The 23,553-nt window shown below is 36.9% G+C and overlaps 1 protein-coding gene across 10 annotated transcripts; it reads right to left on the bottom strand.

Annotated features, from left to right (window-relative positions):
- Positions 1-90: 90 nt before the first annotated feature.
- XLG3 (extra-large GTP-binding protein 3) lies at positions 91-21,614 on the bottom strand. Of its 10 annotated transcripts, none has more exons than XM_010263297.3 (11): positions 21,407-21,614; positions 21,124-21,243; positions 20,690-20,824; positions 19,514-20,523; positions 19,218-19,355; positions 15,254-15,358; positions 14,977-15,156; positions 12,051-12,228; positions 10,721-10,971; positions 1,712-1,881; positions 91-808 (listed from the first exon to the last, which is right to left on the bottom strand). In XM_010263297.3, exons 4-11 carry the CDS (start codon positions 20,498-20,500, stop codon positions 214-216), a joined length of 2,604 nt encoding a protein of 867 aa, XP_010261599.1. In that variant the 5' UTR covers positions 20,501-20,523; positions 20,690-20,824; positions 21,124-21,243; positions 21,407-21,614; the 3' UTR covers positions 91-213. The 10 variants fall into 10 exon arrangements, with proteins under 10 accessions (XP_010261599.1, XP_010261597.1, XP_010261598.1 ...); XM_010263295.3 differs by having other exon boundaries at positions 19,514-20,582; XM_010263296.3 differs by having other exon boundaries at positions 20,686-20,824.
- Between the last annotated feature and the right edge of the window lie 1,939 nt (positions 21,615-23,553).

Below are 23,553 nucleotides of genomic sequence, written 5' to 3' on the forward strand. Positions count from 1 at the left end.
TAAGCTTATAAAAAAGCAGTACAATGGAGGAGATTTGCTAACACATTTGTGTGGGAATTCGAATTTATGATTTGCTGTGCAATGCAAATATAGACGTAGTTTGTGGGGCACCTTTACTTTCAGCTGGGAAGGAGACAAGCTCATTTTAATATTTATACAGCAAAGCACCATTGTTGCAGTGCATATGCAAGAAAAGCACAAATACATTCACCATTATTCCTGTCTTACAAATGGTGAGGAACTCATGTCTGTACTGTAGAATGAGTCTTCCCCAGCACCAAAATAGTTCTCATCTTTCTCTTCATCCCATTTCAGCACTTCTCTTACATACTTGAATGCTTCGTCAATGATCACACGGTCCCTGGCCTTCGATTGCCACACAAACAGCTTCTGGTTGGTAAGAGATGCATATAAATCCTTGAACTTCATTGCAATATAAAAGTAAGCCTGGTGGGCCAGTGATGGGTTATTATGATGCGGTCTGACAGGGCTGAAGTCATTGAACCACTCGCAAGCACTCAATGCTACCCTATTGACTTTCTCTTCAAACGAATCATACTTGTTCAGTATTAGAACAAAAGGTGTGTCCCTAAAGCATGGGTGTTTGACCATGGCCTCAAAGAGCTCCTTGCTTTGCATCATCTTATTCTGAACATGAGTTCCACCGGCACCGTTTTCAGGGGCAACCCATACCTGGTCATAGTCACTTAGTGCCACACAGAAGATCACTGTACGGACGTCCTCGAACATTTCCACCCACTTGCACCCTTCACTCATCCCCTTGGCGTTTATCCTAATTAGTTGGTATCTGGAGAGAAAAAAAAAGATAATTAGGGTAATGTTAGATGTAAGATCTAGTACTTTCAGTTTAGCAAATAGTAGATAGCAGTAGCACTACAAGGACAAGAGAATTGCTTTTCCTACAAGTGGCATAGATGCGAGGGTATTGGTACTGACTACCACCATGGTTCAAAGTATTGATACACCCCGATATGCACATGCATATTGGGGGTTTGAATCACACACTTCCTTTTTCTAAGTTTTTCTTTTCAAAATTTTACAGGGGGATCGATCTTAGCAAGGTCTACCCCTGAAAATATTAAAAATATAAAATATTTAATATTTAGCGTATTGGGGCGGGGTTGATACAATATGATATGCCCCAATACATGATGAAACTTTGAACCATTACTACCACTAGGGTCAGAGTAAAAGAAGGCTGTAACCAGGTTTAGCAGGTCATCACCCCTCACAATGTTACCATTGTATCTATTTCTATATAATTGCTTTTATAATATCAATATGATAGATTATTATTTTAAACTGTTGATAGAAAAAGGCTCATTGAACTTTCATTTCTGGCCTTGTTTACCACCTGTTTATCGAAAACTCTAGATCATTTATCATATTTCACTGTAATAGTTGAAAAAAAAATTCTATAAATTTGAAAAGTGACCAACTTTTTTTTTTTGATAAATATAAGTGACCAACTATTGGACCAAGATATATCATACATGGGGAACCAAACATGTTAGGGACAAAGGATGATCTCAAATGGAACTATGGAACTTTATGAGAGGTTCAGGGTATCTTCATGTACAGTGACATGACAGGGTAGGAGTATTTCTTAGTAGAGAAAACTTGCTAGAAATTAATTGCTATTTTTCAGTGCCATTGACGACTAAGAAGGATGGAAAAAGAAGAGGTTTACTTGGTGAGAGCTGGTGGAGCTTCTGGATTGTCGGTGTAAGTTTCAGACATTGGGCTGCGATCATCAAGAGAAAATTCAATGAAAGCCAAACCATTTCCTTGTGTAACTCCTTCAGCATACAGGATGTCTCTATCATCTGGTTCATATTCATTGCTTGACACCTCAACAGCCTGAGACAAATAAGAAGAAACCAATAGTGATTCAGTAAACCAATGAATCATATTTATATATCCAGATCCCACATGAAACTGAATAAAACATCCATGTGAATTGTGATTAATAAGATGTCAAATGGATGTCATTTTATGTAATTATTGTTGGTTCCCTGGAGTTTCATGGACTCAAAATTCCAGCCAAAAACCACAGGGCATTGTGAATCCAGCACCTTTGTCTATAGCCACACTAATCATAATATTTCTTTCCTTTTTTGATAGATAATGGCAAACTTTCATCTAAATGAAAAGATGAAAATCATAAAAGGATGAGTTGTCCTCCAAACACTAAGAAATGCATACAAAAAAACAAAAAAACAAAAAAACAAAAAAGAGAAATATATATTATACAGAAAGTATGAATCAATGCTTCACAATCTCCTTCAAAATCCCAGTGAATGTGGTTTTTCATTGTCAAATTCAAGCACTATAACCTAGGCTATCAAGATAGATCAATATCCTTATAAATTCTTTGTACATGATGCTCCACACCTCCAAAAAAACTTGCTATTTCTTCCTCCTTCCAGGTTTCCTAAAATACCGCATCTACAACCAGCCACTAGGGGTGACCAAACCTCTAGAGATTTTTGTTTCCTAGAGGATGAGCCAGCAATTGCCCCCCAATTCCGAAAAAGTCCTCCACTTTAAAGTCCGAAAAAAGTTTCAAGGTTTTCACCCAATGTGCAACTTTAAGAGTAATGAATTCAATCACTACCTCCAAGCTTCTCTCCTTCTCCCGAAAAATTCTTGTATTTCTATCTTCCCACACTGTCCAAATCACCGCTGTCCTTGTTCTCCACAAAATTCTACCCTTTTTTTGTGCTTTTCAAAACAGAAGGGCTGAACAGCCCATCCAAATTGGCGGGAGGGTTCCACCTGCAACAAAAAGGAGAAGAAAACCCTTCCCAAATACAGCAAACGAAGGGACAGGAGATTAAAAGGTGGAAGACAGTCTCACCATTCAATTTACACAAGAAGCACCAATTGGGGCCAAGGCCCAATTTGGTATTTTCAATTGTAGCAAATCACAAGTATTAATCCCATGGAACACTTCCCAGCAAAATGCACCGACCTTTGGAGGAATGGGGAAGCACCAATTTCTTTTACCGGGAAATTGGGGGGGAGAGGAAGTGGAAACAAGGGAGTTATAACAGGATTTACAAGAAAACTTCCCATTGAGGTTAAGGGACCACCACCGTGCATCTCTCCCATCATCAACAAGGACTACAAACTCCAAGACACTCAACAAGTTAGACACTAAGGGAATTTTTGACTCTCTAAGATTCCTAGTGAAACCCAAATTCCAATTCAATCTTGAAGAAGATAGGTGAAGTTGTAAAAATCGGCCACATGTCTACCTTTGAGATTTGAAAGAAAAAAAAAGGAAAGACATCTTTCAAAGGGGATTCGAAATCCACTAGTTCTCCTAGCAGTTTTTTTTTTTTTTCTGTTCTTTAGTGCCACGGGCGATCTTGTAATTTCGCACATCTTTTATTTTAAGTTGGGTCGCCCTACTATAAAAAAGTAAAGAGAGCTGGAGCCGCCAGCTCCAAGTTTTGAATCTAAATGTTCTTCTCTCTTCTCTCTTCCTCTTCTTCCTCTCTTCCTCTCCTCTGATATCTCAGGCCTGAAAACATGGTATCAGATAAGGCCTTCTGAGATCAGAAAAAGTGCGACAAGGTTTCTTTCTTTTTTGGGACTCCTCTTGCTGTGGATCGAATCTGATCAAGAAGCAGATCGGACTGATCTGAAGGGGTTTCCGTTTATCTTCTCTTCTTCTTCCTTGGCCATGTGCCAAGAAACCCTTAAAAGGAAGGAAGAATCTGATGCTGCGAAGATAAATCTATCTTCTGAGGATTGAGTGGTCCTCTCTTGTACCCAGGTAAGTGTTTTTTTTGGAGGTCTAGATGACCTGAAACTGCTAAGTTCCCTTGAACTTTGGATCGTGTGATCCTATTTTTTTTACCCAGTCAACTGGGCGGTGTAGGTCAAAATGACCTGGAACTATAAGACAGTGGTCGGCTACCTTGACTGAACTGTAACTGTGGCTGTGACTGAACTGTAGAATTGGGGACTGAACTGTAATTGTGGCTGAACCTTGACTGAACTGTGGTTGAACTGAATTAGGGTTTGAACTTTGACTGAACTGTGGTTGAACTGAATTAGGGTTTGAACTTTGACTGAACTGGGGACTGAACTGTGACTGAACTGAATTATAGTTTGAACTTCGACTGAACTGGGGACTGAACTTCGATTGAACTGTAAACTGAATTGTGACTGAACTGACTGAACTGAAATTGAACAGTGACTGAACTGTAACCTTCTTTGAACAGACCTGATCTGGAAACCTAAATCTTATAATATGTCTTCTGAAGATTCTATTCTGTCTAGTGGGTCCCCAAGTCAAGGTGGAGTGAGTGGAGGACTTGACATGAGTTTTCCCATGGCTGTGATACCATTTGATGGTCTTAACTACCTAGAAATGGTCAAGGAGAATCAAACTATACATAACAGCCAGGGGAAAGGTAGGCTATATTAATGGTAAAACTAAAGAACCAAAGTCTCAGGGGGCAGAACATGATAGGTGGGATCAGGCATGGTGATGTCATGGCTGTTACTGTCTATCTTGCCTCCAGTCAGGAAGACTTTCATGTGGGCTGAAACAGCTGTTGAGATTTGAGAGCAGGCAAAATCTACCTATTCAGAGCAATGCCACTATGCCAAAATATACTAGTTGCAAGTTGCCTCATCTACTTGTAAGCAGGGGGAGAGGATGCTCTCAGCCTACTATTCAGATTTGACCTCAATCTGGAAGGAACTAGATCACTATTAGAACATTGATTGAAAGTGTGATGCTGATGCTAAAGCATACAAGGCTCTGGTTTCCCAACAACGGGTCTTTGCCTTCCTCTTGGGGCTGAACCCCATATATGAGTCCCTCATAGTTCAAATATTAGGAAGTAAGGATCTTTCTTCAGTGCAAGAAGTATATGCTCTAGTACAGTCCAAAGAGAGTAGGCGCAGTGTGATGAATAGCTCTGAGGGGGAGCAGATTGCCTTAGTGGCTAAAGGGTAGGGGTGTCCATAAAAAACCAAAAAACCAAATCGAACCGAGAAAATCGAACCGCAAAATGTGATTAACCGAACCGATCAGTTCGGTTTTGGTTTGGGATTTTTGAAAAACCGAAGGACCGGTTCGATTTTCGGTTAACCTACAAAAAAATCGACGGTTAACCGAACTGACCGGTATATATGTTTCTATGTATATTTTTAATATATGTTACATATTTTCTATGTATTATATATAAATATATATTCATTATATATAAATAAATATATACTTATATTATATTTATAATGATCTATTTATAAATATATTATATATATTATTTATTATATAATATTATCCATATATTTGTATAATATATATTATAAATATAAAAAACCGAAAAACCGAAGAACCGAACCGGTCAAAAACCAAAACCGGTGGACCGGTTAACCGGTACCACCAGTTAACCGGTGGTACCAGTTCGGTTTCGGTTTGGAGAATTGGAAAAACCGGTACCACCAGTTTGATTTACAAAAAAGTGCCATGGTTTGGTTAACCGAACTGTGGACACCCCTACTAAAGGGAGTATAGGTGCAGGAAGCAATAATTCCTTTAAGAAGGGTGACTCCCAAAAGAAAGTGGATGATAAGGATAAGTTGTGGTGTACTCATGGCCAGAAGGCCAAACATACCCGAGATACTTGTTGGGACCTCCATGGAAAACCAAAGTGGGCCCAAGAGCTGAGTAAGAAATCAGATCAGAATAAGAAGTCGGGACAACAAAGTCAAAAACGGTTTAATACAACAAACTTGGCCTCTCAGGAGCCTTTGTCATCTACTGCTATTCACCAGGACCACCCATCCATTGCCGGTCCCCGAGAAGATATCATTAATTCTTTCCATGACCACTTGGATCTGTATGGGAAAGCAATTCGTCAGATGGATTCTGCTCCTCCTGCCTTGACTTCTTTTGCATCTACTTCAGGTAAGGGTATTATTGCCACAACCTTCCATGTGTCTTCCCGTTCACCTGACTTCCCTTGGATAATTGACTTTGGAGCCTCAAACCATATGACAGTTAAGTCAAATTGTTTTCAGTCCTATCAACTTTTATCTGGTAGGGACAAAGTGAGATTAGTTGATGCTTCTTTTTCCACTATAGCTGGTAAAGGAACCATGACCCTTCCTTTTGGACTTACCCTTTCTAATGCATTACATTTCCCGAAATTACCTATAAACTTGTTTTCTGTTAGTAGCATTACAAATTCTTTAAATTGTTTAGTGACCTTTTTCCCTTCTTCTTGTGTTGTACAGGATTTGGACTCGGGGAAGATGATTGGTAGAGGCCGTATGGTGGATGGCCTCTACATGCTGGAGAACAAAGCTAGTCTTGCGGCCATTGAGTCTATAAGTCAGTTTAGTATGAGTCAAGTTTATTTATGGCATAATCGTTTGGGTCATTTATCTTTTGAGTCGCTAAAAGTCTTACTTCCGGATTTATTTAAATCAGTGCCAATGTCTGAGTTCAAATGTCAAACTTGTCAGTTGAGCAAACATTGTAGAAATCATTTTACTTCAAGAAATACAAAATCTGATTTTCCTTTCCATATTGTTTATTCTGATGTTTGGAGCCCTGTTACTTTACCATTTGAGCTTGGCTATAAATATTTCATTACTTTTATTGATGACTATTCTCGTACATGGGTGTACCCCATGCGGTCCAGGGATGAAGTACCAAAAATTGTAAAAGACTTCCAACACATGATATTCACCCAATTTCAGACAGTGATCCAAATTTCCAGTCTGACAATGCCAAAGAATACTTCCACAGTAATCTCACGGAGTTCTTTGCTTCATGTGGGTCTATCCACTGTAGCTCTTGTGCCAAAACTCCTCACAAAATGGTGTTGCAGAAAGAAAAAACTGCCATCTACTTGAAGTGGCTTGTGGGTTACCCATCCATATGAGTGTTCCAAAACGTTTTTGGTTGGATGTTGTATTATGTGTTACCTATCTCATCAACCATATGCCATCTCGGGTGTTAGGGTACAAGGCCCCTCATCAACTGCTATTCCCTAAAGCCCCCCTTTTCTCTATTCCCATTCAGATGTTTGGTTGTCGTTGCTTTGTTCAAAACTTATGTCCAACTTGTGGTAAGCTTGACCTTCGTGCTCTCCCTTGTGTCTTCTTGGGCTATTCGTCTTCTCAAAAGGGTTACCATTGTTTCGATCCTGTTTCTCGAAAAATACTATGTTTCTATGGATGTGTCTTTCTTTGAGAGTGATCCTTTCTATCCGGTTTCTCCTCAGAGGGAGAATAGGGTGGAGGAGAAACAATTTCAAGTGCTACCTCCTCTACTCGACCCTCCTCCGTTTCGTGTCTTCCTCCGTCGCCACAAGGGCCAATCGGGTTCAAAAGCTGTGGATCAACTTGAAACTGTACCGCCAACATCATCAGATTCACCGGGGACAGATCCCATCCCACCAGGTACCATTATTCCTGTTGACATTTCTGATCCTATTGCCATTGGTTCTTCTTCTGCCAATGACCTCAACATCCCTATTGCACAAAGGGAGTTAGGTCCTGTACCACCAAACATCCTATCTCCCACTTTATCTCATATGAGAACATCTCATCCTCTTTTTGTGCTTTTCTCTCTTCCATTGGCAATGTCCCTATCCCAAAAAATTTGGCAAAAGCTCTTTCAGTACCTGAATGGACAGATGCAATGAAAGAAGAAAATGATGCATTACATAAAAATGGTACATGGGAATTAGTGGATCTTCCTATGGGAAAGGAACCGATAGGGTGCAAGTGGGTTTTTGCAGTAAAACATAGGGCTAATGGTACAGTAGAAAGGTATAAAGCTCGGTTGGTGGCGAAAGGGTTTACTTAGGTGTATGGAGTAGATTATGCAGAGACATTTGCTCCGATTGCTAAGTCGAATTCCATCAGAGTTCTTTTTTCTCTTACTACTAACCTTGATTGGGATCTCCACCAGTTAGATATTAAAAATGCCTTCCTGAATGGTGATCTTGAAGAGGAGGTGTACATGGTGCAACCTCATGGTTTCTATGCTCAAAACCAAGAAAAAAAGGTGTGTAGATTAAAGAAGTCCTTGTACGGACTAAAACAATCACTGAGAGCTTGGTTTAGCATGTTTCATCTAGCCATTCAACAGATTGGTTATAAACAGTGTCAGACCAGTCATACATTATTTGTGAAAAAAGGAGAGGGAAAATTTGCAGCCTTGATAGTGTATGTTGATGACATAGTGATCACAAGCGACTGGAAGGTGGAAATTCAGAGACTAAAGGAGTTTCTCTCCACTCAGTTTAAGGTGAAAGATCTAGGGCCCTTGAAGTATTTTCTTGGAATTGAAGTGACTCGTTCAAAAAGGGGGATCTTCATTTCTCAAAGAAAATACATCCTAGATTTATTACAGGATACAGGAAAACTTGGAGTCAAGCTTGCTGACTCCCCCATTGATCCAAACCATAGATTGGGTGATTGTCAGGGTGAGACTATCAAGGATGTAAAACAATTCCAGACTTGTGGGCAAACTATTATATTTGTCTATGACACGGCTGGACATTGCTTATGCTGTGGGTGTTCTTAGCCAATTCATGCATGCTCCTAAGACTACACACTTAGAGGTAGCTGATAGAATCCTTAGGCACCTAAAGAAGTTCCCAGGGGCTGGTTTACTTTTCCAGAAGAATGGTCACTTAAAAGTTGAGGTGTATATTGATGCTAACTAGGCCGGATCAGTTGATGACGGAAAGTCTACTAGTGGGTATTGTACCTTTGTGGGAGGAAGCCTAATCACGTGGAGAAGCAAGAAATAGAATGTTGTGGCAAGGTCTAGTGCTGAAGTTGAATATAGAGCAATGTCCCATGGAGTGGCTTAAGTTATGTGGATAAAGAACTTGTTGAATGAGTTGGGACTTCCTGTTGATGGCCCCATATCCTTGTATTGTGATAACAAAGCTGCTATCAACATTGTTGCCAACCCAGTACTTCATGATAGAACTAAACATATTGAGGTTTGACAAGCACTTTATAAGGGAAAAAATTATAAATGGGGAAGTGTGCACTCCATATGTCAGCTCCACAGATCAACTTTCAGACATCTTTACCAAGGGGTTACATCATCCGTGGCACAATGATTTATGTGACAAGTTGGGCATGATTGATATCTATGTCCCAACTTGAGGGGGAGTGTTGAAATCCGCTAGTTCTCCTAGCAGTTTTTTATATTTTTCTGTTCTTTAGTGCCGTAGGGGCAATCTTGTAATTTTGCACATCTTTTATTTTAAGTTGGGTCGCCCTAATATAAAAAGTAAAGAGAGCTGGAGCTGCCAGCTCCAAGTTTTGAATCTAAACGTTCTTCTCTCTTCTCTCCTCTCTTCTCTCTTCCTCTTCTTCCTCCTTCCTCTCTTCCTCTCCTCTAATATCTCAGGCCTGAAAACAACCTACACACATATCTTCCCAGAACCTTAGCTTACTACTAGAAGCCAAGTCATACCTCACACAATTAAGGAAAGAGGGAAGCAAAGCATGAATTGCTTTCCAAGATGCAACTAGAGTATTTCTTTGCAGATAATCAGCATCCCAACCATTACTTGACAGCCCGTGAATACTAGCCACCACTCCATGCCATAATCTCTCATTTTCCACAGGAAAGCACCAACCCCATGCTTAAGAGGGCCTCGTTTTTCAAGCTGGCATTGGCAATCCCCAACATCCTTCCTCAACCACTTTTTTCCATCTCACCAAATGATCTTTCTTCCCCTCCCCTAGTTCCCAAAGGAAATCCCTCATGAGTTTCTCAATTCTTCTACTATTGCCTGAGGCATCTTGAAGAATGACATAAAATAGACTGGGAGGTTATCTAGAGTGGATTTGAAAAATCAAAGTTGATAAATCAATCCTACTGATAGAAACAAATAATGAAAAATATCAAACACATGAACCAACAAGTATTGAATGCATGGAGTATAGTTACTTGCATTTCGGGGTTTTTTCTCTTTTTTTGGTGCCGGGTAGACTCCCGTGGAGAGGTAAGTGAGCTTTTTGGTAATTGATTCTTCTCCACCAAAAAGGAGAATTTTCAACCCAGGCTGAACTGATGGCTTTACCACAAGGTAATTCATGTTACTGGGTATGGAAGAAGGGTACCTCCTTTGGAAAAGATGCATGGAAAACTTGAAAATACAAAAAAATGTTGAGAACTATGATGCCTAGATTATTGATAAAAAAAAAAAAAAAAAAAACTATGATGCCCAGATAATGGAAACTGAATGGGCATAGATATGGGAAACAGTAGCACTCCATTTAGACAAGCTAGACACGAATACAGGTAAGGGTATTCCATCTAATGTGATTACATCATGCTTCTATATCTAGTTTCTTTAATCTAAGTGCCATTTCTGAAGACTTATGTTTTCCCTAATTTTATTAAATTTCTTATATATACATTTTTAAATATGATTTGCCAAAAAATATCATTTTACATACTTTAGAAATGTTTTTTTTTTCATAATTGAATAGAAAGATTCATACATATTTTAGAAATGTTAATGCTATAGAATATATCTAAATGTGTCCAACACTAGTACACTAGTTATCCGGGTATCACAGGTTGAGAGACCTTTTCTTTTTCATCAGTAGATTCAGCACAATATATTCATGTAAATAATCAGACAAGAGAATGGAGAGTTTACTACAACATATATTAAATAGGTACCCGGCTTAAGAAATATTCCGCAACATCAGGTAGAAAGTGAAGCTCATTTTTCATCTTATATATTTCCTGTATGGCAGGATCTTTCCACACTTCTTCAACTAGCGGTGCATATTCACGTGTTGCTGCAGGGAAGAATGCATCCAAGTCTCCCATGGCTATGATGTCTAAAAGCCAGTCAGAAAAATGCTTCAATCTTGGATTGATGGAATAGATGCATTGATTGGTTTGATTGGATTCATCTTCTCCCTCACCTGAAATAATTTCAAACAAAATCAGTTAGGATTTCTTTCTGATTTCAACAAAAAATAGGAATTACAAAGGACTGCACATCAATAACTGTAGCAGTCCAATTATGATGACATTAATTAACCTGATCCAACCATTTTATCTAAAAAATAAGACTAATTAACCTACCTTTGATAAATAAGAGATAACATAGTTAAGAAAAAAAAGAGTGCCTTCTAGTGAAAACACCACTAAGCTTAACTTTGACGTTGTTCCTCGGGAACCATGGTTTTATAGGAACAGAAGATGAAGTGATTTTTTTTAAGTCAATTGAGCCTTGTTGGTTTGGAGACCCAATGAAAGCAGAGACGCCATCTCTCTTACAGGGACTGAATTTTTTGTATCCATGGGCTATATGACGGCACCATCATTGAGGGGAATTCCCAAATTGTGGTAGACTAGACAGGAAAGATGCCATGTTCCTGGAAGCTGAATTATAAGATCAGAGAGGCTTGGGCTCTGAACACCAGTTTGACCCACATTTAGATGTGTTCCCGTACCAGCCAATTCAACTGCTGATAGCTCATATGAGAGGAGTTGAGAGATTTGATCCCTTTTGGGGTGGCTCAATATGCCTAACTAATTATAATATTTGAGCATGATGTGCCTGGTAATGGCCTCTTTTTGTCTTGGTTTTTCTTTGGCAATTTTTGGTACCCTAAGGGCATACATTTATCTCATTTAATACACATTTCAATCATGTTAGTAATAGGGCCATTCTTGGTGAAATTAGAAAATAAATAAAATCCAATAATTTAAACAATTGTTAGGAACTCCATTCCAAAAACAAGTTGCACCATTTCCAACATTCAAATGGCATTTCTATCTTATTCAATTAATGTAGGTTTGTACTATCTCATCATTCGCAGGAAAATCTAATTGATGAAAATTCACTGGCCCAATCTTACGCTACATGCAAGCATGCATTTTGTAACAGCACACAAAAAACACCCTCTCAAGAAAACAGAAGTATCTTAGAAACGAGGTCCACAAAAAGAACACATCACAGAAAAGGAAGCCTGGATCCTCAGTTAATGAATGGCACCTGCAGAAGTGTATTGATCATGTGATGCTAATTCTTTTATCCTAGACAAGGCCTCCTCCTCATAACGCTCCCGTGCCTCAAGTAAAATGCTGAGATATTTGTACATGTTGCTCTGAATCATTAGCTTAATTTCCTGCCTTTCCTCTGTAGAGAAGCTGTTTCCGTACAAAAACTTGGCCTGTGTAGCAACAGATAGCAATCAAATAATTGATATTAGCATCAAAATAATAAAAATAAAATAATTTAACAAAAAGAGCAGAACTTTTCAGGGTCAATTGCGTGTCTCTAGAATATAAAAGGGACAGGAAGAAATTCCAAGGAAAGAACAGAAACTATATATGAATTTGTGAATGCATTTACCTTCAAGTGGAATGAAACATGAAAAGGAGGCAATGGAAAAAAAAAACAGAAAATAAATAGAAAAAAGACGATCGCCACATAAGCACATGAGAACCATCTCATAATCAGCAAGAATCAAAACGCAGACAAGATCACAAAATGTAATCAACAGTAGCAGAATGTAGTTATTATGATAATAGCAGTGCTCAGATGAACCATGCACAGAAACTATTCAAAGTTCAACAATAGGTCTTTGTATGATTGTATCTGATACAATTGATCAGAACTTCTGTAATATACTAGGAGGGTGTATAGGAAAACTAGGAAACAAAAATTGGGACATCATTCTGTATGGAAATATGATATTTTTCTTGATCTAGAGCTGACATAAGATGGGTAAGAGATCTAATGCAGTCACAAGAATTCCACTTGGACATAAGATTGATAATAAGAATGACGTAATCAATGCTATGTGCATATTTTGGCCAAATCCAAATCCCTGAGTCAACTCAAGAAGCTAACCTGGTCCAAAACCTACATCTTTCTAGTAAAATTCTCCTCCCAATGATCCAAAATTGTTCTTCCTAAAAATAACTCTCCATCCTTGTTCAATCTGTTGAAGAAAATCTAATTGATCCAGTAATTGTGTTATAAAAATCTACCATTATTTTGTTATAAAAATAACTGTGTACTTCTTAAGTTATTAACCTCTCCCTTTTTCTTAATGAAAATTTTCTGTTATTGATAAAAAAATTGCGTACTTCTTAAGTTAATTTAGTGTTATGGATTTACATAATCATTGTCAAAATATGTACTTGGTTAGTTGGATTTTAATATGAAGTTATAAGCTTGATTCTTAGAGATATAGGAAAATCCATTTGGATATACATTTGTTTACATTACTTTCTTTGTTTTTATATGATATTTTATAATAGCACTATAACTTAAAAATGCATGTTCTTTTTTATAGGCAACTTTAAAATGCTTGTTTATGCTTCTTTTATCATTTGTTGTGATATTTCCAAAGATTTCACAATGTTTCTAACATTTAAAATATTTTTATATGAATTTTACCACATATTTGACATGTTTCCTATTCTTAGGTTACTGACTCAACAAATAAGAAAAATTAATGAGGAACTCCAAAAGAGAAAAAGACTGTGGCAACAGACAAGAAACAGGGGACCCCAAAACATCAAGAATGCCTCCCCCCCACCTCAAAAAAAAAAGAAAAAAAAAAGAAAAAAAAGAAAAGAAAAGAAAAGAAAAAACAAAAACACAAAAATGGTAACAAGATAATCCAGTCATACAATTACATGGTTTTAATCAGAGACCTTGCAGCCTATAACCCAAACTAAATAGAAATCCTAAAACAACTAACCAGAATTAGAAAAAGATAAAAATTGCAAAACAGATAATTATAAATAGAACTTCTATGGTTTGAAGATCAGGTGTTGCATATGTATATATGCTCTATGTATATATCACTAACAGTCTAACATATTAGAGAATTTTATTGTTGATAAAAAAATAAGAAGAATTTTATTGAAGAAAAGCAAAAAACTTAGATTACAAGAAGGATTGCCAAATTGTGAGATCAAAGGCCAGAACTAAAAGAAAGCCCCAATAATTACAAACCAATAGTCTGGCCAGTAAAAGAAGATCATCAATACATCTCAAGCCCAATCTAACCCCAAACTCAGTAAGGTATATTCTGGTGATCAAAAGCTAATAATCGGTAATCCATATTCCGCTAAGACATTCTAAGTCAACTATTTATTCTGACCTTTCCTCTTAAATGAACAGAATTTATTTCAAATAGATTACCAAACTAGTTGCAAGTTATTTTAGTTTTTTTCCTTTAGAAAAATGTTTTCCCAGTTTGCATTTACTTTCACAATTCTTTTTTCCTCAATTCCACCTTTCAGGAAAGAGAGAGAGAAAAATACTATAGTTTCACATTTTTTATGGATGTAAGTTGACACATTTAAAATGAACCCCAGATCCCTAAATTTTTGAATAATTATCAACACTTATCTGCAAACATTTGCTTGTTTTGTCATATTAGATTTTTTTTTTTTAATTCTGGTCATGATTTGATTTGATAATATAAATTGTTTACTAAAAATGCGTTTTTAATGTCAATCATAATTTAACCTGACACAAATTTGCTACTAAATACATAAATTTTCTGAATTATATTTCCTGGATCATCAAAAGTAAGTCAAACTAAACCAATATCCAATGAGAATCCATACTACAGTATGACTGTATGAGAAAATTAAAAAAAAAAGCATAATAAAACATAAGCAGATAAACAAAATCAAGCAGTCTTCTCCAGAACAAAGAAACTGCATCAGAAAAAAAATCACTTGATACGGACAGAGGATTCTTTAGGAAGATCTTAGATGTTCTACAAGTACAACACCAAGTGTAATATGGAATAAGAAAATACTAATATCTACTAAATTTGAAGAAACCATTTATTTTGCATTGATACATAACAAGTTTTCGACAACGCTACATTGAAAACCAACTAAAATATTCAAGCCACTAGCCATCTATGGCACTCATAACATTATCAAACCTGCTTGAAGATAGTGCTGGTTCCAGAGCCAGGAAGTCCAAGTAGAAGAAGCTTCTGTGTTCTTTTTTGCTCTAGATACTCTGGCACAGCAGAATAATTGCTAACTTCATCCCTTGACATGTGGGGTTGACCATGGGGAACAGGTAATGAGAACAAAGAACATACGAGCCGAGTTGATGCCTGTCTAGCAAAGAGACATTTCTAACTGTTTTACACATATTTCCAGGGACAACTACTGAAACTAAAGGGTAACACACTAGAATTATCTCATATGTACCTTTTCCCAGATGTTTCCCCTGATATTGTTCTGTCCTTCCTCTTCATAGCGTCCGTCATCATAGACCCAAAAATGTGTATCACGTGGACACTGCACCTTTGCCAACTGAAAGCATTACATACTATGATCAATTTCCCTTTCAAGTGGAACTCAACTTGGGAAATATAAATGCCAGATTTGACACAGGCAGAATAAAGAAGTTAATTTTTACCACAGAGTGGTCCATGTGAATGACTGCTAGAGATTATCACATACACCTTTTTTGGTGGATGATGATCACACTTATCCCTTTTTTACTTTTTTCTTGGTAAAGATCCTTTTTTAACTGTTAATGGCTTTGTTAATTATGGGAAAAACTCTAAACCTAAATAGAAAATCCTTTTGTCACCAAACAGCATCAAAACTAGCAGCACCCCCAATCTTCAGCGCCAACTTTTCACTCACCTGACAATCTACATACTCTTCCCCAAATCAGTAACCCCTATCCAACTTTTATACAACTAAGATGCCCTACTAGTGAAAACAGACTCCGCTCCCCTTTTGAAGAAAAACTATAAATGAGCCCATAAACAAGCTCATGGAGCTGCAAGGTGCCAACCAGCTTGTTGGTAAGGTTCCCTGTTGGTTGTAGCAGAGACTTGGGATCGATCCCACCTGCACCAGGGTTAGGGGAGGAAAATGGACCGTATGTAACATATATCATATCCATATGATACATAAAATATGTTTATGTGGGGATTATTATTTGGTGAAATGGTAGTCTCAGGCTGGAAAACATGAGAATGTGTCTTTGAGTCAGAACTGACCACTTTGTTCTAAAAATGGAGGTTAAGTGTGTATCAAGCCCATACCTCCAAAGATCCATGATAACACAGACCAACATTGTGTAATGGCCTTGTATAATTTGTCCAAGTATTCTGTACCCCTTATATATTATCTTAGCCCTTTGTTTCAACATAAATACATAGCTCTGAGTTATTCCAAAATTTAATGAGTTATTATTTAGCTTCTGCATCACCTAGGCTGCACTTCACATAGGAGTCTAAAATCCTTGTACATTGCCTAGTCATTTTACCTCAGTGACATGCACCCTTTGTGCCTTTAACATTTTTAGCAACAATGAGCTATTTAAGAAGTACAGAGCAATTCTGATCATTACCCAGCCAAAATTGGCACTTTAAAAGATTTTGCATGTCCAAAATTTCAGCTGAAATAATATATCAACAATATCATGTGAATTTATTTCATCATTAAATGTCAAACTCTCACCCAAAATTTCAGTACAATATTTAAATAATAATATGAAAATATTATAAAATGATATAAAACTTAACAAAATTATTAAAATGTCTCAAAAAAATTGTTCAAAGTTCTATTTCAAATATTTTCAATTTGGATCAAGGGTCCAAAATGGATGAAATTTTTGAAATTTAAAACCTTGCTTAGGACTAGACATAAATAATAATGATTTTCCTAAACAAGAACAATACTCTTGTCCAAAGTAAAGGAAGAAGTTATATTAATTATTACCATCATAGATACAAGGAGGATAAGAAAAAAAAAGATCTAGCTAATCCTGTCTGTTTTGTCATTTTATTTTCATCATGAAATAGAAAGGAAATGCATATACTAGTATGTATGTATGTATATACTAGTAAATGTGCATATGCGTTGCACGTGGCAATTTTAGATAATAATAATAATAACAATAATAATAATAATAATAACAATAATTGTAATAAAAATAATAATATCTGAGATGTGTCTAGATTTTTTTAATTTCTTCTATAATCTTTTGTATTTCTATCTAATTTTAAATTTTTATTATTTAACTATGACACATATTTTTTTTGTATAATATGATGAATGTATAATATCAGGGACATCTCCTAATTTTTCTATAAACTTTTTCTGCTTTTCAGCTTTTAGTATTTTTATCTAATTTTGATTTTTTATTATTTAATTGTGACATCATGGGTTAACCTAGACTATTGAATTCTTGAACCATTCTCCGAATGGAAAACATTTTCCTTTTTGAGACAACTTTAAAATTTGTATTCCATTTCCACCATCAATAAAATTAATTCCTATTCATCACACTTATTTTCTTTAATATGATGGCTATATAATATTAGAGATGTGCCAAATTTTCTATTTTTTGTATTTCTATATATATATATATATTTTTTTTTTTTTTTTAATTTTTATTATTCAATTATAACAACATGGGTTGACTCATTTGGTTTTAAATTTTGTATTTCATTACATCATCAATAAAAATAATTCTTGCTTATCACACTTATCTTTTTTAATATTAATTAATATATAATATTAGAGATGTGTCTAAAGTTTTGTATTTTATGCATTTTTTTTCCATTTCTTAAAAAAAATATTGTCTAACTATGACATCATGGGTTGATCCAATGATCTGAATAGTTGAACCATTGACCCACCACTTAAGGAGGAAAATGGTTTCATTTGTGGATCAGTTTTAAATTGTATATCCCATTTCCATTATTAAAATAAGTACTTTTTATTTAGGGAAAATTCCTGATTAGTACCATGTATTTTGTGCCTAGTGCCACTTTGGTCCCTGAACTTTAAAATGCGACAATTCAGTACCCAAACTTTCAAAGCGTGACAATCCCAGTACCTGCCATTAATCAACAGTTAACTTGCCGTTAAGTGACATTTGAAAAGGACACAAATGCCCTTCGAGTGTCATTTAATTTTCTTTATCAACAATCTAAATGTTGACATTTTTTTTTTGGTTAGTAAATGCTGACAAAAAATTAACAATCCCAAATCCTTGCTTCTTCCATTCAAGAAAGTTGGGGTTACGTTTGAGTGGGCATTCTGGTGACCCCAACTTTCTTGAATAGAAGAGACAAGGATTTGGGACTATAATTTTTTTGTCATGTTTGGATAGTTGATAAAGAAAATTAATGACACTCAAAGGGCACTTCTGTCTTTTTAAAATGTCACTTAACGGCTGATTAACAGCTAGTTAACGGAAGGTACTAGGTTGTCACGTTTTGAAAGTTCAGGTAATGAATTGTCGCATTTTAAAGTTCGGGGACCAAAGTGACACTAGACCCAAAGTACATGGTATTAATTGGGAATTTTCCCTTTTATTTATCATACCTATTTTTGTTTAATATGACAAATATATAATATTAGAGATGTGCCTAAAATTTTCTAACTTTTCTATTTATGTACTTTTATCTATTTAAATTTTTAGTATTTAATTATGGCATCATGGATTCACTTATTTGACCCAAATGGGTAGAGCTACTTAGTTTTTACTTGATTTTAAAAATATAGGCTTTATATTATTAATATCAGTGTTCATGGATTTGATTAGTGAAATTTGATGATGATAGATAAAAATACCTTAAATATAGGATTCAATGAGAGATAATGAAAGGCACTAAAAAGTATATCCAAATTACAACTTCTGCCCTCAGAATATAGAATGACCAAATTCAAATGAGGGATATTTTTGTCCAAAAAAAATCCAAAAAACATGGGAAGCTATTCAAACTTTTTATAGTATATATATATATATAGAGAGAGAGAGAGAGAGACTATAGAATAGAATATTTCATTGAGAAAAAAGCCAAACTGCTCAAAAAAAGCAGCAGTAGAAAGAAGATGCATATATATGTGCTCAGCCCTTTTTCATTTATCAAAAAAAAAAAGATGCATATATATATATATATATATATATATATATATATATATGCGTATGTATGTAGCACCGGAACCAAACTTCAACAAAGCTCCACATCAGAAAGAGGCAAAAGAGAAAAAAAAGGAAAAAAAGTTAAAAAGAAAAGTAGTGGGAAAGTGGCACCAAGTGGATACTTATGCTGCTACCACATAAGCATCAAAAAGAACAAACATTACAGTAGCTCCATTGCTTGATTGGTCTAAACTTCAATGGTTTCATTTGTGGGCCTACCTTCAACATTCTCAGTTCTATTTTTGTGATTTCTCGGCCATTAATATAAACCTCAGTAGTTCCATTGCTTGCATCAGCACGAAGTTTCCCAGAGAAATTTAAGTTTGAACTAATGATGCGATCTGGTTTTTCTCCCTCCTGTCAAGTATCAAAATGATCTAATCATTTCCAACTTACTGTAACCAATCAAAAAATAAATAAATAAATAAAGGTCCAGCTACTGTAACAATTAAATTGATTGACATCCAAGGACAAAACAGCGGAGAAATCAAGAGAACAATTGTAGATACACTCACCTTTCCCCAGAGACCTGATTCCTTGTCATACCAATATCTACCAGGCTTCAACTTCCTTGGAGGTAATGGGCATCCAAGCAATTCTGCCATTTCTTCCGGCCTCAAGGGCACTCCATTCACAATAATCTGCTCTGGCCTTAGCTGATTTGCAGGACATTCTTTCTCTGCTTTGATGATTTGCTTGACTTCCAACGGGCTGAGAAGTCGAGATAATACCCTTGAACACTTGCCCAATTTCAACCGCTTAGATTCATCTATTGGCTGACCTATGCAACTGACACATTTACGCCCTTCGGGCATTGAACCCATTGCCCTGAGCACGCAATTACTGCAATACCTAGCATCACAAACCAGGCAGGATTCTTTACTTTCCCACTTCCCTTTTCCACATCTAAAACAAACTCTTTTTCTCTTCTTTTTCTCTTTCTTTGAAACCCCCACATATTGAGGAAAGATACGCTTTTCAGCCTCACCATTTAGCCTTTCAGATTTATCAATAGTGTTAAAAGTAACAATTGGAACTCTCTTTACTTCAGTTGCTACTTTCTTAGGAGGGTTACTTGGAGGTTGGTGAGCAGAACCAGGTGAACCTGGTGAAGCTGAAGGAGAAACCGATGAAAACTCAGGGTTCTGCAAGACAGAAATCACGGATTCTGAGCTTCCTGATACCCTGGGGCTTTGAACTGGAGAACCTGTAACAGCCACAATACGAGATACGGGCAAAGGAATTGGTTCGACTACTGGGGAGACTGCACAGACATCTAATCTTTGAGATGCAAGGAGATCTTCCGCAACTGATGCAATGGAAATTGTGGGGTAATTTACATCCACGGTTTCAACTCTAGGGACTTCATAGGCGACTGGTGGGCCCTTATATTCTATGGCAATTGAGTAATCGAGATCATCTTCATCATTGGGGATGGAAGTACCAGGCGGGAGCATTTTCCTTACCAGCTCCTTCCAGTTCTCTTCTGGATTTTTATCCATTTCTCCAATAATAACTAAGAAACCTGCTGTCAAACTAAGTCTTCAGTTTCGACTGCTTATATATCCATAACTTCACAGAAAGCTATTATAGCAAAAGGAACAGCTTTAGTGCAAATAGAAATAAACCACAAAGCAACTATATAACACTATATCCTCATAGCAACCAAAAATAGAAGAAGCCCGACCCACTTAATGCCCACAAGAAGCAGCAAAATGCCGTGACCAACAAATTAACCGCAGCAAAAGTTGAATTATTGCTTCTAGGGCTTTATGGATGACTCGTTCACCGTTAAGAGTAAGACCAGAAATAGTCATTGGTCAAGGCTGCAGTAACACAGTCAAACAGAAGGCATCCGTTAAAAGACCTTCAAATTCAAAGAAAAATTGCCAAGATCTTCTCAAATGGCGAAGAAAACTCAAATCAATCTAAAGATTCTTCCTTTCACCTTCTTCTTTTATTACTTAAATTTCAACTTCAGGTGAAACCAAACCTTCTTTCTTTAGGGTCCAAACAAAATATAAGGATTCAGCAGAAATCTGAGACTCAACCGAGATAGATTTACAGCCAAAACCTTAGAACTAATTCAAAACAAACAAAAAAAAAGAGAGAGAGAGAGAAAAACCTTCCACTCAAAATCCAAGTCAACTGAAAAATTCCACTGCTGAAAGCTGAAACCGCCATTTGTCACAATCATAATGTCGAAAGCTCGCGACTCAAACGAAATCTGTAAACGGCTAAAACCCTAGAACAAAAACGCATTCAAGAAAGTAAGGAAACAATGAAAAAAAGAAAGCAAAAAAAGAACACCCTTTTGAAGGAAATGCTCGAATTTAAAAAGGAAAGCACAGAAAAGGGGTCTAATACCTGAAACAGAGACGAATTCAAAGTGGCACTGAGCTACTAACCTCAAAACTTCCTTTTAACTTTCGACGCTCTGAAAGCCGATCGATAAAGCGTCTTTTGTTTCTCCATTAACAGGGAAAAGAAAAGGAGGAGAAAGAAAAGAGGAGTTGCAGCAGAGAGAAAAAGACAAAGAGGATCCGCTGAAAACTACTGGGCCGAGAGGAGAGAGACAAACGGCCATGAGCAGGGGGGGGGAGGCCAATTCGATGAGGAGCAGGAGAAAAAAGATTATTACGGTGGGGCCCGCGTATTGACACAATGTGGGTACAGTATCCACTCAGCAGTCAGCACTCACTCAGCGTATTTAATCGATGCGCCCCTTCGGTAATGCAGTATGCACGAGGATCTCTGAAGCGTGGGGCCCATTTATTGCCACGTCATCCCTGCATCAAGCGCGCACGACCAAGATATTATTATTAATGACAAGAAAAGACCTTGGAGATGTTCGAAGCTTCAAAGTTTGCAGTCAGCGTGTGGCGGTAAAGTTATCTTTGACTCCTGGGTCCAGTGTGGTGGGAGGACCGAAACAATCCCGTCTTCCTTAGAAGTTAGACCTTCCTTCACGCGGGTCCCACGATCGAACGGCTGAGGAAAGAAATTACGAGGATCAAAATGAGTTCTTCCGGATAGGGATCGCGGGTTGATTGATCGAATCCGGTTTCAGTGAATCATTTCTTCCTCAAGTAAAAGAGATTCTATTCATGACAGCTTTAAGGAACAAAAATTTATTAAAGAAAAGAAAAGGAAGTCCCGTGACTCGCGTCCTCCGATCGTCCGGAGGGGGACAAAGCGACTGGCAGAGTTGGGAAAGAATTTAGACACGTCATGGGGTCCGGAGGAATTGGGAGTCTTCAGTCTTCGCGCAATCTTAGCCGTTGGATTAGATTCTTTTACTGTAAAAGGAGGATCTAATCATAAAGTAAGGGATTTAACTGAGCGAGTTCACTTTAAGTGGTCGGTCCCACCAATGTATTGCAGTGGTCCCACTAAAATGTCACTTCATCTAAGGCCTTGATCTCGTTGTTTCATGCAGCGAATGTAGATTGTAACTGACCACGTGGATGATGGATTCTTTTTATCTGAATAAAAAATATCGGGGTTAGGCCCGGTCGAACCATATTGGAATTAGTAAGTGGTAGGTACTAACAGCTAACAAGTAACCGACCAACTCAAAGACCTCTCACCAACTACATTTGTATGCATTTTGGAGTGAGTAACCAACTCTTATATGACCTGAAAAGTTTAATTTAATTTAATTTGCCATTGCCCCCTTGCCAGCATTACTGTGGAAATTGCAAGATTTTGAATATGAATTTGGTTTTTCCTTTAGTTTCTGGGTCAGTGGTTGGACCATTCTGGTCTGAAAAAAGATCAGCCCATGACATTATTAAATAAATTGACCAAAAAATGTATGTTGTTCGGGTCAAATGGTTTAATGATCCAATCATCTGGGTCAGCTGTTCATTGATCAATTCAATGAGTTTTTAGAAAAATCCGGGTCATGTGCTAAATAAAACTAGATAAATTACTAGTTCCCGGGTTGAGTGGTTCGACCACCTAAGTCAAAAATGGCTGGTTTTAAAACCATGCATAAAACTACACAAGAGTAACCTGTCTCCAAACCCAAAAGCCCGAAGGTGGGATTCAATCCCAAGTCTCTACTTTCCAATTGTGCCACTTGGCAGCAAATTGACACCTTCAGGATATTGCCAAAATGGGGTAAATTATTTTACCCTTAGTCAATTATTTCTATATACACTAAAAAACAAAACAATGAATTCAGTCACTGAGTCGTTATCAACTGGCCCTTTCAAGTGATTCTGCTTTTGTCATTTAAAGAAACTGCTATGGTAAGGTGACAATACATAAAAGTGTGCTTTTTCTTTTTTTTTTTTTTTCACTTTCTCCAACATAGAGAAGTTCCAACTTGCAAATGGATGTTTCTATGGTCATGGATACTTCCACTCAAAAATCTAAGGCCCCGTTTGGTTCATGGGAATAGGGGTCTGAAATTAGAATTGAAATGGGTTATATGGAATTGGAATCCCATTCCCATTTTTGTTGGAGTCATATGAGGGAATGGCCATTCCTTCCCTCTCCCTTAAGAATGAAATCCTATTTTTGTTGATTCCAATTTTTATTTCTATTC

Source organism: Nelumbo nucifera, chromosome 1 (assembly GCF_055504915.1).
Source record: "Nelumbo nucifera cultivar China Antique chromosome 1, China Antique-T2T, whole genome shotgun sequence".
Classification (NCBI taxonomy): domain Eukaryota; kingdom Viridiplantae; phylum Streptophyta; class Magnoliopsida; order Proteales; family Nelumbonaceae; genus Nelumbo; species Nelumbo nucifera.